Genomic DNA, 13,822 nt, shown 5'->3' on the forward strand with positions numbered 1-13,822 from the left:
TCTAGAACTCAATTTGTTTGTTTGGTGTTTAACGCCGCACTCAACAATATTCGATCTATAATGGATGCGATCTGTAAATTAATGAGTCTGGACCAGAAAATCCAGTGACCAACAGCATGAGCATCGATTTCGATCTGTTGTGATATGATGCAATATGTGTCAACAAAGTCAGTGAGCCTCTTACAAGCACAATTCAAACCCGGATCTTCAAGGGGTTCTGGAATTCGTACTCACATTAGTACCAGAACTTGTTCTTTACTCAGAATGTGTAATTGCAGATAGAACACATGACAATTTTCTGAAATACTGTGTATTTATAAAAATCGTACATTGGAGCCTATGAGGTGGGTTAGCCTAGTGGTTAAAGCGTTCGCTCGTCACGCCTAAGACCCGAGTTCGATTTCCAACATGAGCATAATGTGTGAAGCCAATTTCTGGTGTTCCCCGCCGTGATTTTGCTAAAAGTGGCGTAAAACTAAACTCACTCACTTTATTTCTTTGGGGCGGAGGGGTAGCTTAGTGACTATTAAAGCGTTTGTCACGCCGAAGACCCAGGTTCGATTCCCCACATGGATGCAGTGTGTTAAGTCTCTTTCTGGTGTCCCCCAATGATATTGCCAAAACTGAAATCAAACAACACTCATTCTGTATTTCTTTTCATAATTTAGTCATCACTTACAACGTTACCCGTGAAGATCCGGGATAGAATTGGTCTACAGGAACCCATGCTTGTCGTAAGAGGCGACTAAAGGGGTCGGGTGGTCGAACTCGCTGACTTGGTTGACACATGTCCTATCCCAATTGCTTAGATCGATGTTCATGTTGTTGATCACTGGATTGTCTGGACCAGACTCGATTATTTTCAGACCGCTGCCATATACTTGGGATATTGCTGAGTGCGGCGTTAAACAACAAAACTTACAACGTACTTTAAACATCTTTAGCGTTTAGAATTACCGATGTTGTACAAAGAGCGCTTCGTTTCATCTTCAGCTGGGTGCCTGTATTTTGAGGGGCGGTGGGGTAGCCTAGTGTTAAAGCGTTGGCTTGTCACGCCGAAGACCCGGGTTCGAATCCCCACATGGGTACAATGTGTGAAGCCCATTTCTGGTGTTTCCCCGCCGTGATGTTGCTGAAATATTGCTAAAAGCGGCGTAAAACCAAACTCAGTCAGTCAGTCCTGTATTTTGAAAGGCTCATAAAATATATTTGAAGAAAACTGTCATGAACAAAACGCTGGAGTTGTTATCCAAAGGACAAAAGGCAAGTTTTGAAAATATTTATTGACATTATACAGCTTTCATATTAACTAATGCATTGTTTGTGCTTCAAATTGTCGATAAGTACATGTATACATATATTACACTGCTGCCTTGTAAAAAGACAGAAACCCATGACAAGTGAGTGGGGTAAGTGAGTTGCTTACATCAATATTACCGTTATGATGATACGGGCGCGTCAGTCTATAGGGAGGTGATCCGAAAAGAGGCCAAGGCAGAGAAGCCTGGTTTCCGGTGTCTGCTGCGCTACGCTTCGACACGCAGTACCGCCCGGTCACGGTATCGTGCCGACAGATCAGACCATGGATCATTAATCGAACCCATGACCAGCGGATCATTCCATGACTAAGAGATGCTATCAAGAATAATACCTGTACATTAAACTGTGATATATATATACATACGCATACAACTACGATAAATCTAATATTATGTATACACGTGAGAACTGTAAACATGCAACGGAGAGCGTAACAGTCTTCTGTTGTCCCGTATTGTCCATGTACATGATTCCACTTGAGATATACATCTGATTAACGCATCTACAATGACACCATTCATAACTCTCGACACTCCTGGGCCTAGATTTTCGAAGCTCTCTTAGCGCTAAGATAGTCGTAAGTGCCATACATTAACATTAACTTACGACTATCTTAGTGCTAAGAGAGCTTCGAAAATGTAGGCCCTGGATCCCAGAACAATGTAATCTGGACCAGGGTCTCCTTTCACAAAGACACTAAGGTAACAATATTGCAATGTTAAAGAATGGGAGTTAAGGTTGACCTAAGTAAAGGTTGCTTCGTGAAAGGAGACCCTGGTCATTCTAGGTTTGGGTTGGATTCCTGTGTCATGTAATCTCTATTTTCTGGGAACCATCCACATCGTGTGTGTATGACCACTTCACCGGCATCAATCAGTCTCGTTTCACAGCCAATTCCAATGGGACAACTTCATATCATGAAGCCCACGAACATGTTTTAAGTGTCACATATTGTCTGAGCACAAAATGTTTTTATGTTGCAGCCTCGTTCACATTAAGTTTCCAGCGATTTCTTTTCAAATCAGGACGTTAATTTAGTTACATGACGTATTTCTCTTCACAACCTTGCAGACGATTTCCGGTAGATGTAAGATGACACCCGGCCGCCATGTTCGTGGATCAGCGGAAGCACCCCGTTCTCCCTCTAGTGGTAGGAATTTGAAATTTTGCACTAAGGTTGCCACGTACATGAACAAACGGCTTTTCGCGAAGCTCTCGCCTGGACATTGTCTCTTGCCAATACCGAAAGGGATGGATCTGTAAGGTAATATTTCAAGGCTATTATATAATATCATAAATCATTAAGCAGCATGGTGTGTCAGTTTTTGCTTTATCAAGTTTAAAATCATCGTCAATACTAAACGGATCTGCGCACCAGTTTTCTCCATCACCCGACAAGACAATACGTATGGCCGAAATATAGTGACGTAGTTAAATATTACCATCCAATCAAAAGACTGTCTGGTTCCAGAGCGAGGGAAACTTCGTGAGCATTCTGACTAATGGACGCTCAGTTAGAGTTCTGGAACCTGAGATGTAGTCACTGACTGAATTTGTTTTTTAGGATAGTTGTACGCCCTCCTTTCTTTGATGAAACAATGAAAGGGGATCTTACTTTCTCCTCAAGGGATGGTCTTTGGGCAGTAGCCGACCAGCAGAGTCCAGAAACCTTTCTGGACGGAACACCCAAGGGTCTTCGTAGACGCGGTGGTCATGGTGGATGTTCCACAAGTTGGCCACCAGCTGCAACATGGAAGTGAATGGTAGCGAAAAGGACGTCAGCAATATGTGAGCATTAATGTTAGCTTCATGGGCAAGAATATGCACAACAGCGTCAGCTATCAGCAACAATGTCAGCAACGTGGGCAACAGTTTCAGGTTCATGGCCAACAGCATCAACTTTAAGGATAACAACGTCAGCTACAGACATCAACGTCAGTGAGTAAATGAGAATGGTTTTACGCCGCTTTTAGGAATATTCCTGCAATATCACGGCGGAAATCGGCTTCACACATTGTACCCATGTGGAAATCGAACCCGGGTCTTCAGCGTGACGGGCGGGCGCTTTAACCATTAGGCTACCCCACCGCCCCTATCAACGTCAGCAATACATGTATATGAACAACAACGCTGCATACACTAGCAGTTACTGATTAAGAGACCATCTTACGAGTACAAACAGCCCCTTACTATAAAATTTGTAAATTCCATCGTTTAAATCAAACGACATCATGCTTAATCGGACACGGACCATTTCAGGATTTTTGAAGCGCTATTATCGATTCACTTCAGAAACCTCATCTTTAAGAAGCACTAGTGTATCAAATATATCACTCAACATACCAGGGTGCCTTTGGGTATCGTGTACCCTCTTGTCTCTATGTCACCGCGGCTGAGATGGGGAATACTGAAAGGGGTATGGCTGGTGTATCGCAAGGCCTCTACAATGACGGCCTCGAGGTATGGCAGCTGCGGACGGTCTTCTAGAGTTACCTCCCTTGAACCGATCTGCGTCTGAAGCTCATTGTACATTTTCTGTTGTACGTCCTGGTTGTTGATGAGGCTGAGCATTGTGCCAAGCAGGGCCCCACGTGTTGTCACGTAACCTAGCAACAGAAATTTCAGATAAGTAAAAGTCTGTCATACAGTCCCAGACGCAAATATATCCAATACAGCCAGTGACAGAGTGTGGTCTGCGGTTTCAACATGAACATGAAGAAGGGACGTTCGGGTAGCCTTGTGGTTAGGGCGTTCGCTCGTCCCGGGTTCGAGCGTGAGTAAGTTTAGTTTTACGCCGCCAATATTCCAGCTATATGGCGGCGGTCTGTAAATAATCGAGTCTGGACCAGACAATCCAGTTATCAACAGCATGAGCATCGATCTGCGCAATTGGGAACCGATGACACGTGTCAACCAAGCCAGCGAGCCTGACCACCTGATCCCGTCAGTCGCCTCTTACGACAAGCATGGGTTACAGAAGGTACATTCTAACCCGGACCTTCACGGGTACCCCGGGTTCGATTCCCCACATGGGCACAATGAGTGAAGCCCATTCTGGTGTCCCTCGCCGTAACATCGCTATCGGTGTTACACAAGCAAAAAATATTTACGTGCATTACACAGCATGTTGGTATTAGCGAAATTCAGATAAAAATACTGCAATCATGGGTTTTTAAGGTTCTACAATCTTGATAAAAAAATACTCTTGACGCCAAGTTTAAGCTTGAATGGGACGAAATCCATTCAAACTCATACAAAAGAGGCTTATCAGGGAGTCGCCATATATATATATATATATAGTGCAGATATAAAGGAGATTTGACAAGAAGAAATATCTGGACTTATACACCTGCAGAAATCGTTAACCTCCCAACAGTCCAGCCGTAGCACGTGCTAATCAAGAACCACGGAGGAATGTGGGGCTGGTTGGAATGCACGAGCAGCACGAGAAAAATGTGACCCTGTGACAGTCATGACAAACGCTTATTACTCTATAACGTTAATGATGGCTTGTACATCGAATTGACACGTCAACCTCCGTTTATACCTCTGAAAACTATAAGACGTGCACTAAACATTGAACACCGGGTATAGTCGATTTCATGTGACTGTGCAAAGTTTGATTTTGTTGCAGTTATTAGATTTTGTGTTAGTGAGCAATTCATCGGTCTCAAATGGAAGTCAAACGGACTATAATCGCTACAGCACAGGTAGACTTGCACAATTCTTTAAGGTAATACATAATTAACAGTTTAAATGATAATTTCTAAAAAAAATAATAAATACCAGACTGGGGTCCTGTACTTAATCTAGATTTGCCTCTCAAAGGATAGAATTACTATACATCCATGGGCTTAGCATACAGTACAAACTGTAATTCATAATAGATAATCTCTGGGTTCCTTTTTAATATATAATTAAGATAATAAAATAATTAATTTCAGAGACTAAAGTTGGTCTAACATGTCTGTAACACATGGGCTTGTAACGTCAAAACCTGGCATTACGTCATTTATTGTCACGACACAGCACTATAGGATACATAACCTTCACTCCGGAATGTGCTGGGGCCAAGTCAGAAATGCATATTCATGAGAATCAATTCTATGTTTATAGGGCGGTGGGGTAGCCTATAATGGTTACGCTGAAGACCCGGGTTCGAATCCCCACTTGGGTACAATGTGTGAAGCCCATGTTGGAGGAGAGCGGAAGGTCGCGGGTTCGATCCCCGACCGCGTCATACCAAAAGACGTTAACATATGGTACTTGTTGGTCCCTGCCTGGCGCTCGGCATTAATGGGTACAACAAGGACTGGTCGGCTCGGAGTCAGTATAATGTGTCTGAGTGGGGTATTCATGCTTCACTGTGGCATGGTATCTCAGTGGGCTAGCACTATAAAACCAGCTGCAGTCTGGGCTAGTACAAACAGCCGCACATACACATACGCACGTCGTCATATGAGCGAAATATTCTCAAGCACGACGTTAAACCCAATTTCACCTCACCTCACCCATGTTGGAATATTGCTGAAAGCGGCGTAAAACCATACTCACATACTCACTTTAAGTTTATGTCATGACTATAATCTATTGATGTCCTTTGTAAGACATTGTGCCATATTAGGAACTGACGAGCGTATGAAGTGATAACATGACCAAGCACCGAGAGTGAGTGAGTTTACATGCTTTTAGCAGTATTCCAGAAATATTACGACGGGGACACCAGAAATGGGCTTCACACATTGTAGCCTACCCATGTGGGGAATCGAACCCGGGTATTCGGCGTGACGAGCGAACGATTTATCCACTAGACTACCCCACGGTCCCCAAGCACCGAGAGGAGAGGCTTCAAAGGCAACATGGATATTCAGTGAACACCCCTCTGTTTCACCAATACATGTATTAACACATCCTGTTACAGGTTCACTGATGACCACAATACTGTATGTGTAATTTCAGAGTTTTCAAATTGTTACTGCTTTCAATTCGTGTGGACGTAAAATATATGGTCACTATGGCATTGGTCCTCGCTGCAAGGCTGTACTGAAGGCTAAGCCATGGATATATACATGTAGTAATTATATCCGAAATATTATCTAGAGGCCAGTCTAGATAAGCGGAGAATACAATGGTTATTAATGTTTATTTAGAAATATTTATTTAAACTGTTAATTATTACCGTATATACCTGTGCAAGTCTACATTGGACCCACCTCTTCTTACTGCGACTCAGTGTGTGTGACGTTTACAATCAAGACTATTTATAAATTAACAATGTCATTCTTACGTACTATAAATATATAAAAGAAGAAAAAGTCTCCTCCATGCGCAATCAATTTAAGAAAACTAGTGACAAGAAACACTATTTTATATGGCTAATCATATCACCAGACGGTTTATGGAACCCAGCAACACTAAAACATCCAGACAAACTTGAATGTTGTCATACGACCCTGTCTCAATTTACGCCAGTTCCAACATAAACTTCAAACAACTATACCCTGTGATCCATTACGCGGATAGGATATCGTAACAGTGAAACCTATCTATCCACCGACAACGTATGCTGATTTGACACATTTGTATAACAACATGAACCAGCTCAACCGTACTCCTGGTTGCAAATCAACACTGTCACACACCACGAACAATGAAATTGTTTTGCGAAAAACCTTGTTTATTTTTAATGGCTAGGTACTGCCCTTTCTTACCTGCATTGAGAAAGTCCAGTATGAAACACTTGATTTGGCTGTCGGTGATCTCGGCCTTCTTGCCTCCTACCCCGCGAGCTTGTTCGGTGAGAACGTTGTATATGAAACCTTGTCCCAGCTCGGCATTGAATTCGTTCTGTCGGGCCAAGAGTAATATAATAATACGTGCAGGCAAAGAGAAGGCAAAAGAGAACACCCCATATAGTTGCGGAGTTGGTATTTCAGTTACATCGTGGAGTGTCGCCTTTATGTTCGAGGTAAGTCCGAGGTGACGGTGGTGTACATCTTTTGTGACGCCTATGGATGGGACAAACAGGATTGATAATGAGGGCGAATCTGGGATTTGAACCAAGAATCGCCGGATTCTGTCACGGCTAAGGGGGGCAACTCTGTATTGCGCCTGTCTCAGTCGAGACAGTATAATATCGCTCTCTCAAAAGATGTACACGCCCTTCACCTCAGGCTTTCCCCGAACATAAAGATGATACTCCAAGATATAACTGGAATACAGCGTGAACTCTTTGAGAGCATCCCTGCTGACAAAAGTTGACTAACATAAAAGGGAAATCGAATTGTTATTATCTTCTAGAATTCATTATATTGTTTGTACTACTGTAAATACACTGCTGCAGTCTCTCTCTCTCTCTCTCTCTCTCTCTCTCTCTCTCTCTCTCTCTCTCTCTCTCTCTCTCATTACTGAATGATAAACTTCAGATTCTGATATTTCGAAAATATAATATTAAAAAAATACATTGTAACCATAAAATGTGTATTTGCGGGCTTTACCTTGGACTGTTCGAAGAAATGGTGCAGTAGCCTCGTCTTGGATTCGTGCACGTCGTCGCAGATAGCCTTATAATAACCAGGTATGAGACGGAGGAACGGAAACATCGTCAACGTAGCATCGAGTTCGTAACGTAGAAGTTTGTTCATGGCGTTGTTGAAATCCAGCATGGCGGACAGTGACAGTGACTCGCGTTCGGCTCGTCGTCCTATCAACTGAAATCAGTAAAGTAATATTCTTTATACAGTGAGTGTGGGTTTACACCGGCTTTAAGCAATATTCCGGCATTATAATGACACAAACATGGGCTTCACTCGTTGTTGGTTAGTTGGTTGTTATCGCCGCACAGAGACTAATTAAGTTGGTTTAACAAGTCAGTAATGGATACTCAGTTGGCTGGTCCACGTTTGTCCTTTCTATGTTTTTTCAATATATGTTTCTTTCTTTGTTGTTTTACGCCGCACTCAGCAATATTCCAGCTGTATGGCGGCGGTCTGTAAATAATTGAGTCTGGACCAGACAATCCAGTGATCAACAGCATGAGCATCGATCTACGCATTTGTGATACGATGACATGTGTCAACCAAGTCGGCGAACCTGACCATCCAATCGCCCTTTACGACAAGCATGGATTGCTGAAGACCAATTCTAATCCGGATCTTCACGGGTCTGCACGTAAATAGTTGCTGTTCCTCCATATGCTCGAGAGGGGTAAGGATAAAGGATCAAGCAATCGAGGCTACCTTTGGATGATATGTTGTCAGGCTTTGTGACTTGGTCAATCTCATGTCATCGTGATCGTGTCAAACTCATTGTACCTATGTGAGGAATCGACCCAGGGTCTTCGGCGTGACGACCGAACGCTTTAACCACTAGGCTACCACTGCCCCTATTCCTCCTGTAACTGCCTTCATCTGACGGTTTGATTATTCCCTGAGTGTCCAGCTTGGTGTGTCCCTGTCTATACACAACCAAAGCGAATATAACCCTGTCCAAAGCAACATCTATTGAGTAAATTATGATTCTGATATCAGCTAGGCCTGTGTAGATGTACATAAATAATTGTGAACAAATATCGGTTAAACATTTGTTAGGTTTGTTGGATTATTCACAGAACAAGGATCATCAATGGATCAAATGTTGGAATAGTTGTCACGACAACCGGAATTCGGTAGCACTAAGGGAGACAACTCTGCACAACTAAATCCAGCTCGGACCCGTGAACCGTTATGACTTATCTTTCATCTTCATTCCTGCAGTAACATTACCCTCCTGAACGGCTCTGTCTGTCTTCAATTTCGTCTATCTAACAGACGGCGTGTTGTGTCAACAAACAGACAGGTTTATTTAGACGGGTCTTGCACAAACTCGCACTAGTTATTGGTAGTCATAAACTACCGAGTAGAATAACTTGGTAATCACATGTAATCTTATCATTTCAGTCTAACCACGTACGCCCCTGTCATGTGTAATCTCAACATTTCAGATGGAATCTAACCACGTACGCCCCTGTCACGTGTAATCTCTTTATTTCAGATTGAATCGAACCATGCACGCTCCCGTCACATGAAATCTCATCCTTTCAGTCTAACCATGCACGCCCCTGTCACATGTAATCTCATCATTTCAGTCTAACCACGTACGCCCCTGTCACGTGTAATCTCATTATTTCAGATTGGATCTAACAATGCACGTCCCTGTCACATGTAATCTCATCATTTCAGTCTAACCACGTACGCCCCTGTCATGTGTAATCTCATTATTTCAGATGGAATCTAACCATGCACGCCCCTGTCACATGTAATCTCCTCATTTCAGTCTAACCACGTACGCCCCTGTCATGTGTAATCTCATTATTTCAGTCTAACCACGTACGCCGCTGTCATGTGTAATCTCATTATTTCAGATTGAGTCTAACCATGCACGTCCCTGTCACATGTAATCTCATCATTACAGTCTAACCACGTACGCCCCTGTCACGTCTCATTATTTCAATCTCATTATTTCATCATTGAATCTAACCACGTACGCCCACGTGTAATCTCATGTCAGATTGAATCTAATCTCATCATTTTCAGTCTAACCACGTACGCCCCTGTCATGTGTAATCTCATTATTTCAGATTGAATCTAACCATGCACGCCCCTGTCACATGTAATCTCATCATTTCAGTCTAACCACGTACGCCCCTGTCACATGTAATCTCATTATTTCAGATTGAATCTAACCATGCACGCCCCTGTCACATGTAATCTCATCATTTCAGTCTAACCACGTACGCCCCTGTCATGTGTAATCTCATTATTTCAGATTGAATCTAACCATGCACGTCCCTGTCACATGTAATCTCATCATTTCAGTCTAACCACGTACGCCCCTGTCATGTGTAATCTCATTATTTCAGATGGAATCCAACCATGCACGCCCCTGTCACTTGTAATCTCATCATTTCAGTCTAACCACGTTCGGCCCTGTCATGTGTAATCTCATTATTTCAGATGGAATCTAACCATGCACGCCCCTGTCACATGTAATCTCATCATTTCAGTCTAAATACGTTCGGCCCTGTCATGTGTAATCTCATTATTTCAGATTAAATCTAACCATGCACGCCCCTGTCACATGTAATCTCATCATTTCAGTCTAACCACGTACGCCCGTGTCACATGTAATCTCATCATTTCAGATTGAATCGAACCACGCACGCCCTGTCACATGTAATCTCATCATTTCAGATTGAATCGAACCACGTACGCCCCTGTCACATGTAATCTCATCATTTCAGATAAAATCTAACCATGCACGCCCCTGTCACATGTAATCTCATCATTTCAGTCTAACCACGTACGCCCCTGTCAGATGTAATCTCATCATTTCAGATTGAATCGAACCACGCACGCCCCTGTCACATGTAATCTCATCATTTCAAACTGAATCTAACAATGCACGCCCCTGATGCATGAAATCTCATGATTTCAATCTAACCACACACGCCCCTGCCACATGTTATCTCATCTCATCATTTCATTCTCGTCATGCATGTTAAAATCATATATAATCTAATCATATGTTACCTCGTCGTAAGGCCTAAGACCCAAGATACACGTTACTGAAATATTGTTCGAAGCGGCGCTAAACCCAACTTTCTCATCAGTCAGCCAGAATATATGCTTTACAACGGTACCCGACAACCCTACAAATTGGTCACGAGTGTGGGCGAGATGGGTTTTACGCCGCCTTTTAGCAACATCCCTGTATTATCACGCCAAGGGACACTAGAAAAGGGTTTCACAATATGTTCCCATATGGGGGATCAAATCTGGGTCTTAGGCGATACGAACGCTTTAACCACTGAGTGTGGATAGGCATCAAAGGGGATGTGGAATCGTCCCTTCTCTTGCTGACATACCACATTATTTTGGACTCAATATTCAATTGATTTAAGCTGGACATTGAGAGCAGAATGTGACATGTTTGCTATGTTGAACGTTGTTAAATTGAGACTCCGCGTAAAATTACAATGAGTGAGTTTAGGTTTACGCCACACTCAGCAATATTCCAGCTATATGGCGGCGGTCTGTAAATAATCGAGTCTGGACCAGACAATCCAGTGATCAACAGCATGAGCATCGATCTGCGCAATTGGGAACCGATGACATGTGTCAACCAAGTCATCGAGCCTGACCACCCGATCCCGTTAGTCGCCTCTTACGACAAGCATGGGTTACTGAAGGTTCATTCTTACTCGGACCTTCACGGGTGTAAGATTACAATTAGGCGGTGAAATATCATCAGCTTCGCACGTATTAATGTCGAATACACATACAGTGTCAGCATCCGGCTAAATTCTATGTTGTACAGAATGAATACCTGATCACAATATACATGGAACGTAATACTGTACTACTACTAATAATAAGATGACTGACTGACTGAGTTTGGTTTTACGCCGCTTTTAGCAATATTCGAGCAATATCACGGCGGTATAATAAGATGAAGAATGATGATAAGATGATGATGATGATGATGATGATGATGATGATGATAATGATGATGGAAACAGCAGCCCCATCAATAATAATAGTGAGTGAGTTAATATTTAACGTCACATCGGCAATATTTCAGCCATATTGTGACTAATCAATAATAATAACGATGATAATAATAACCATAACAATTATCGTCGTCGTCGTCGTCATCATTATCCTCAGCGTCATCATTATCATCATCAGCATCAACTATAAACCATACATCACTTACCAAACTATGAAGACAGTTCATCAAGGAGGTGGAGAGGATCTTTTCAAGATCCACCTGATCTTGCTGAGCAATTTCATTGACCACGTAGTCCATCTCGTCCCTCGCGTGGACCTCGTAAGCTTCGACCCCCTCGCCGTACAGGTGGAGCGACGCATGAAACAAACGACGCAGACGGGAGTGTTCCTGTCCCGCCTGAAGGAACCCCAAGGAACCATTGTCAAAGACAAACTTGGTCGCGAAAGTACCTTGTCTGTCATTCGTCAGTTTCTTGTTACCCTCCGAACTAAACACCTCTTTTACAACCTCGGCTTCGTTAAGAAACACTATGGCTTGACCAGGGAGTTTGAGCGCCAGGACGTCGCCGTATTCCTGAGCCCAGTCCGTGACGGCGACGTGAAGACCTGTCGTCGACGACGTATTCAGGAGACTTTTAAACGCTTCTAATGTCGGAGGCCCTGGCAAATGACTTTTCTTCTTCTTCATTTTCCATAATGTTTTCATCAGCAGGATTGCAATACACACAAGCACAGATGTAATAATCTCCATTTCCTAATTTGTACCCAACCTGTACAGTATATAAGTCAGAGGAAATGTGACGTTGGCGATATATGTCCACACTTTTGTATTTCTCAGGAAAGACGTCAATCCCAATTACTGACGCGAGCTGTCTATTATGAAATATTCAAGGAGCGCGACGTGTTTTCAGAGACGAGTAACACATGAACCGTCGAAGTGGTTCGGAATGTCTCCTGTTTCAGTACAGTAGAAGCTGGTGCATATTTAACACTACAATAGCCCGTTACTGACGACCACGCTTCGCTAATCTCGCACAGGGTCGTTGGTTTCCGTAGGGTTTAAACTCTCTTAACACCCTCCTTCCGAACAGACATCTATTAAAGCAGAGGGAACGATGTCTTAATCCAGCCAAATCCTGCTGCACTGCTTTGTCAAATGTGTGTTGTCGACATTGACCATCGAACCGGGATAACTGTTATAATAGTTCGAGACTCGCATGACCTATATTGCTAGGTCAGACGGCTTCCAAGGTCAGTATGCTAATACCATGCCGACTCATTTTAAACTCGAATTAATGACACACATAAGTCACAGCGCACTAGCAAATATGATGGAGATATTCCTTCGTGTTTCGCGGGAGGATTTGCGCTTTCGAAGTTTTCACAACTGGTTTGCAAATGGGCTTTTGAGACGCGTTTTAACAAGGCACTCTGCGCCGCGTGTTTATCTGTTTATGCACATTTTGGAGATGTGGCAAAACCGCGGCTTCTCATTGGTCACGCCCCCTCCATACCTCCAAGTGACGTCACAGATCAACACAACCTGGGTCGTTTTCTGCGTGGCAGAGACTAGGGGAATTGGCGCAAAGCCCAGCAAGTTTTTCCAGTCGCAGAACGGAAAGACATTAACATCACATGAAAGTTCTAGACAGTCTTATCTTTGGTTTATCCCAGACTTCATAAATTGCCAGTTCTGAAGGATTCAGTAATGGCAATGATATAGGTTTGGTAATAGCATCGATGGCAAGAGATACGAAGGATTTCTCTCTCTCTCTCTCTCTCTCTCTCTCTCTCTCTCTCTCTCTCTCTCTCTCTCTCTCTCTCTCTCTCTCTCTCTCTCTCTCTCTCTCTCTCTCTCTCTCTCTCTCTCTCTCTCTCTCTCTCTCTCTCTCTCTCTCTCTCTCTCTCTCTCTGTGGTGTGTGCTTGTGTACGTGTGCTATGACTAGTGGTT

General features: G+C 43.1%; 1 protein-coding gene across 1 annotated transcript; it reads right to left on the reverse strand.

Annotated features, from left to right (window-relative positions):
• Nucleotides 1-1,265: 1,265 nt before the first annotated feature.
• LOC124282406 (cytochrome P450 1A1-like) lies at nucleotides 1,266-13,267 on the reverse strand. The gene is made up of 6 exons (XM_046718386.1): nucleotides 12,076-13,267; nucleotides 7,818-8,030; nucleotides 7,032-7,167; nucleotides 3,664-3,926; nucleotides 2,936-3,063; nucleotides 1,266-2,577 (listed from the first exon to the last, which is right to left on the reverse strand). Exons 1-6 carry the CDS (start codon nucleotides 12,619-12,621, stop codon nucleotides 2,355-2,357), a joined length of 1,509 nt encoding a protein of 502 aa, XP_046574342.1. The 5' UTR covers nucleotides 12,622-13,267; the 3' UTR covers nucleotides 1,266-2,354.
• Between the last annotated feature and the right edge of the window lie 555 nt (nucleotides 13,268-13,822).

Source organism: Haliotis rubra, unplaced genomic scaffold (assembly GCF_003918875.1).
Source record: "Haliotis rubra isolate DU_JTF1 unplaced genomic scaffold, ASM391887v1 Scf3, whole genome shotgun sequence".
In the NCBI taxonomy this organism is placed as follows: Eukaryota; Metazoa; Mollusca; class Gastropoda; order Lepetellida; family Haliotidae; genus Haliotis; species Haliotis rubra.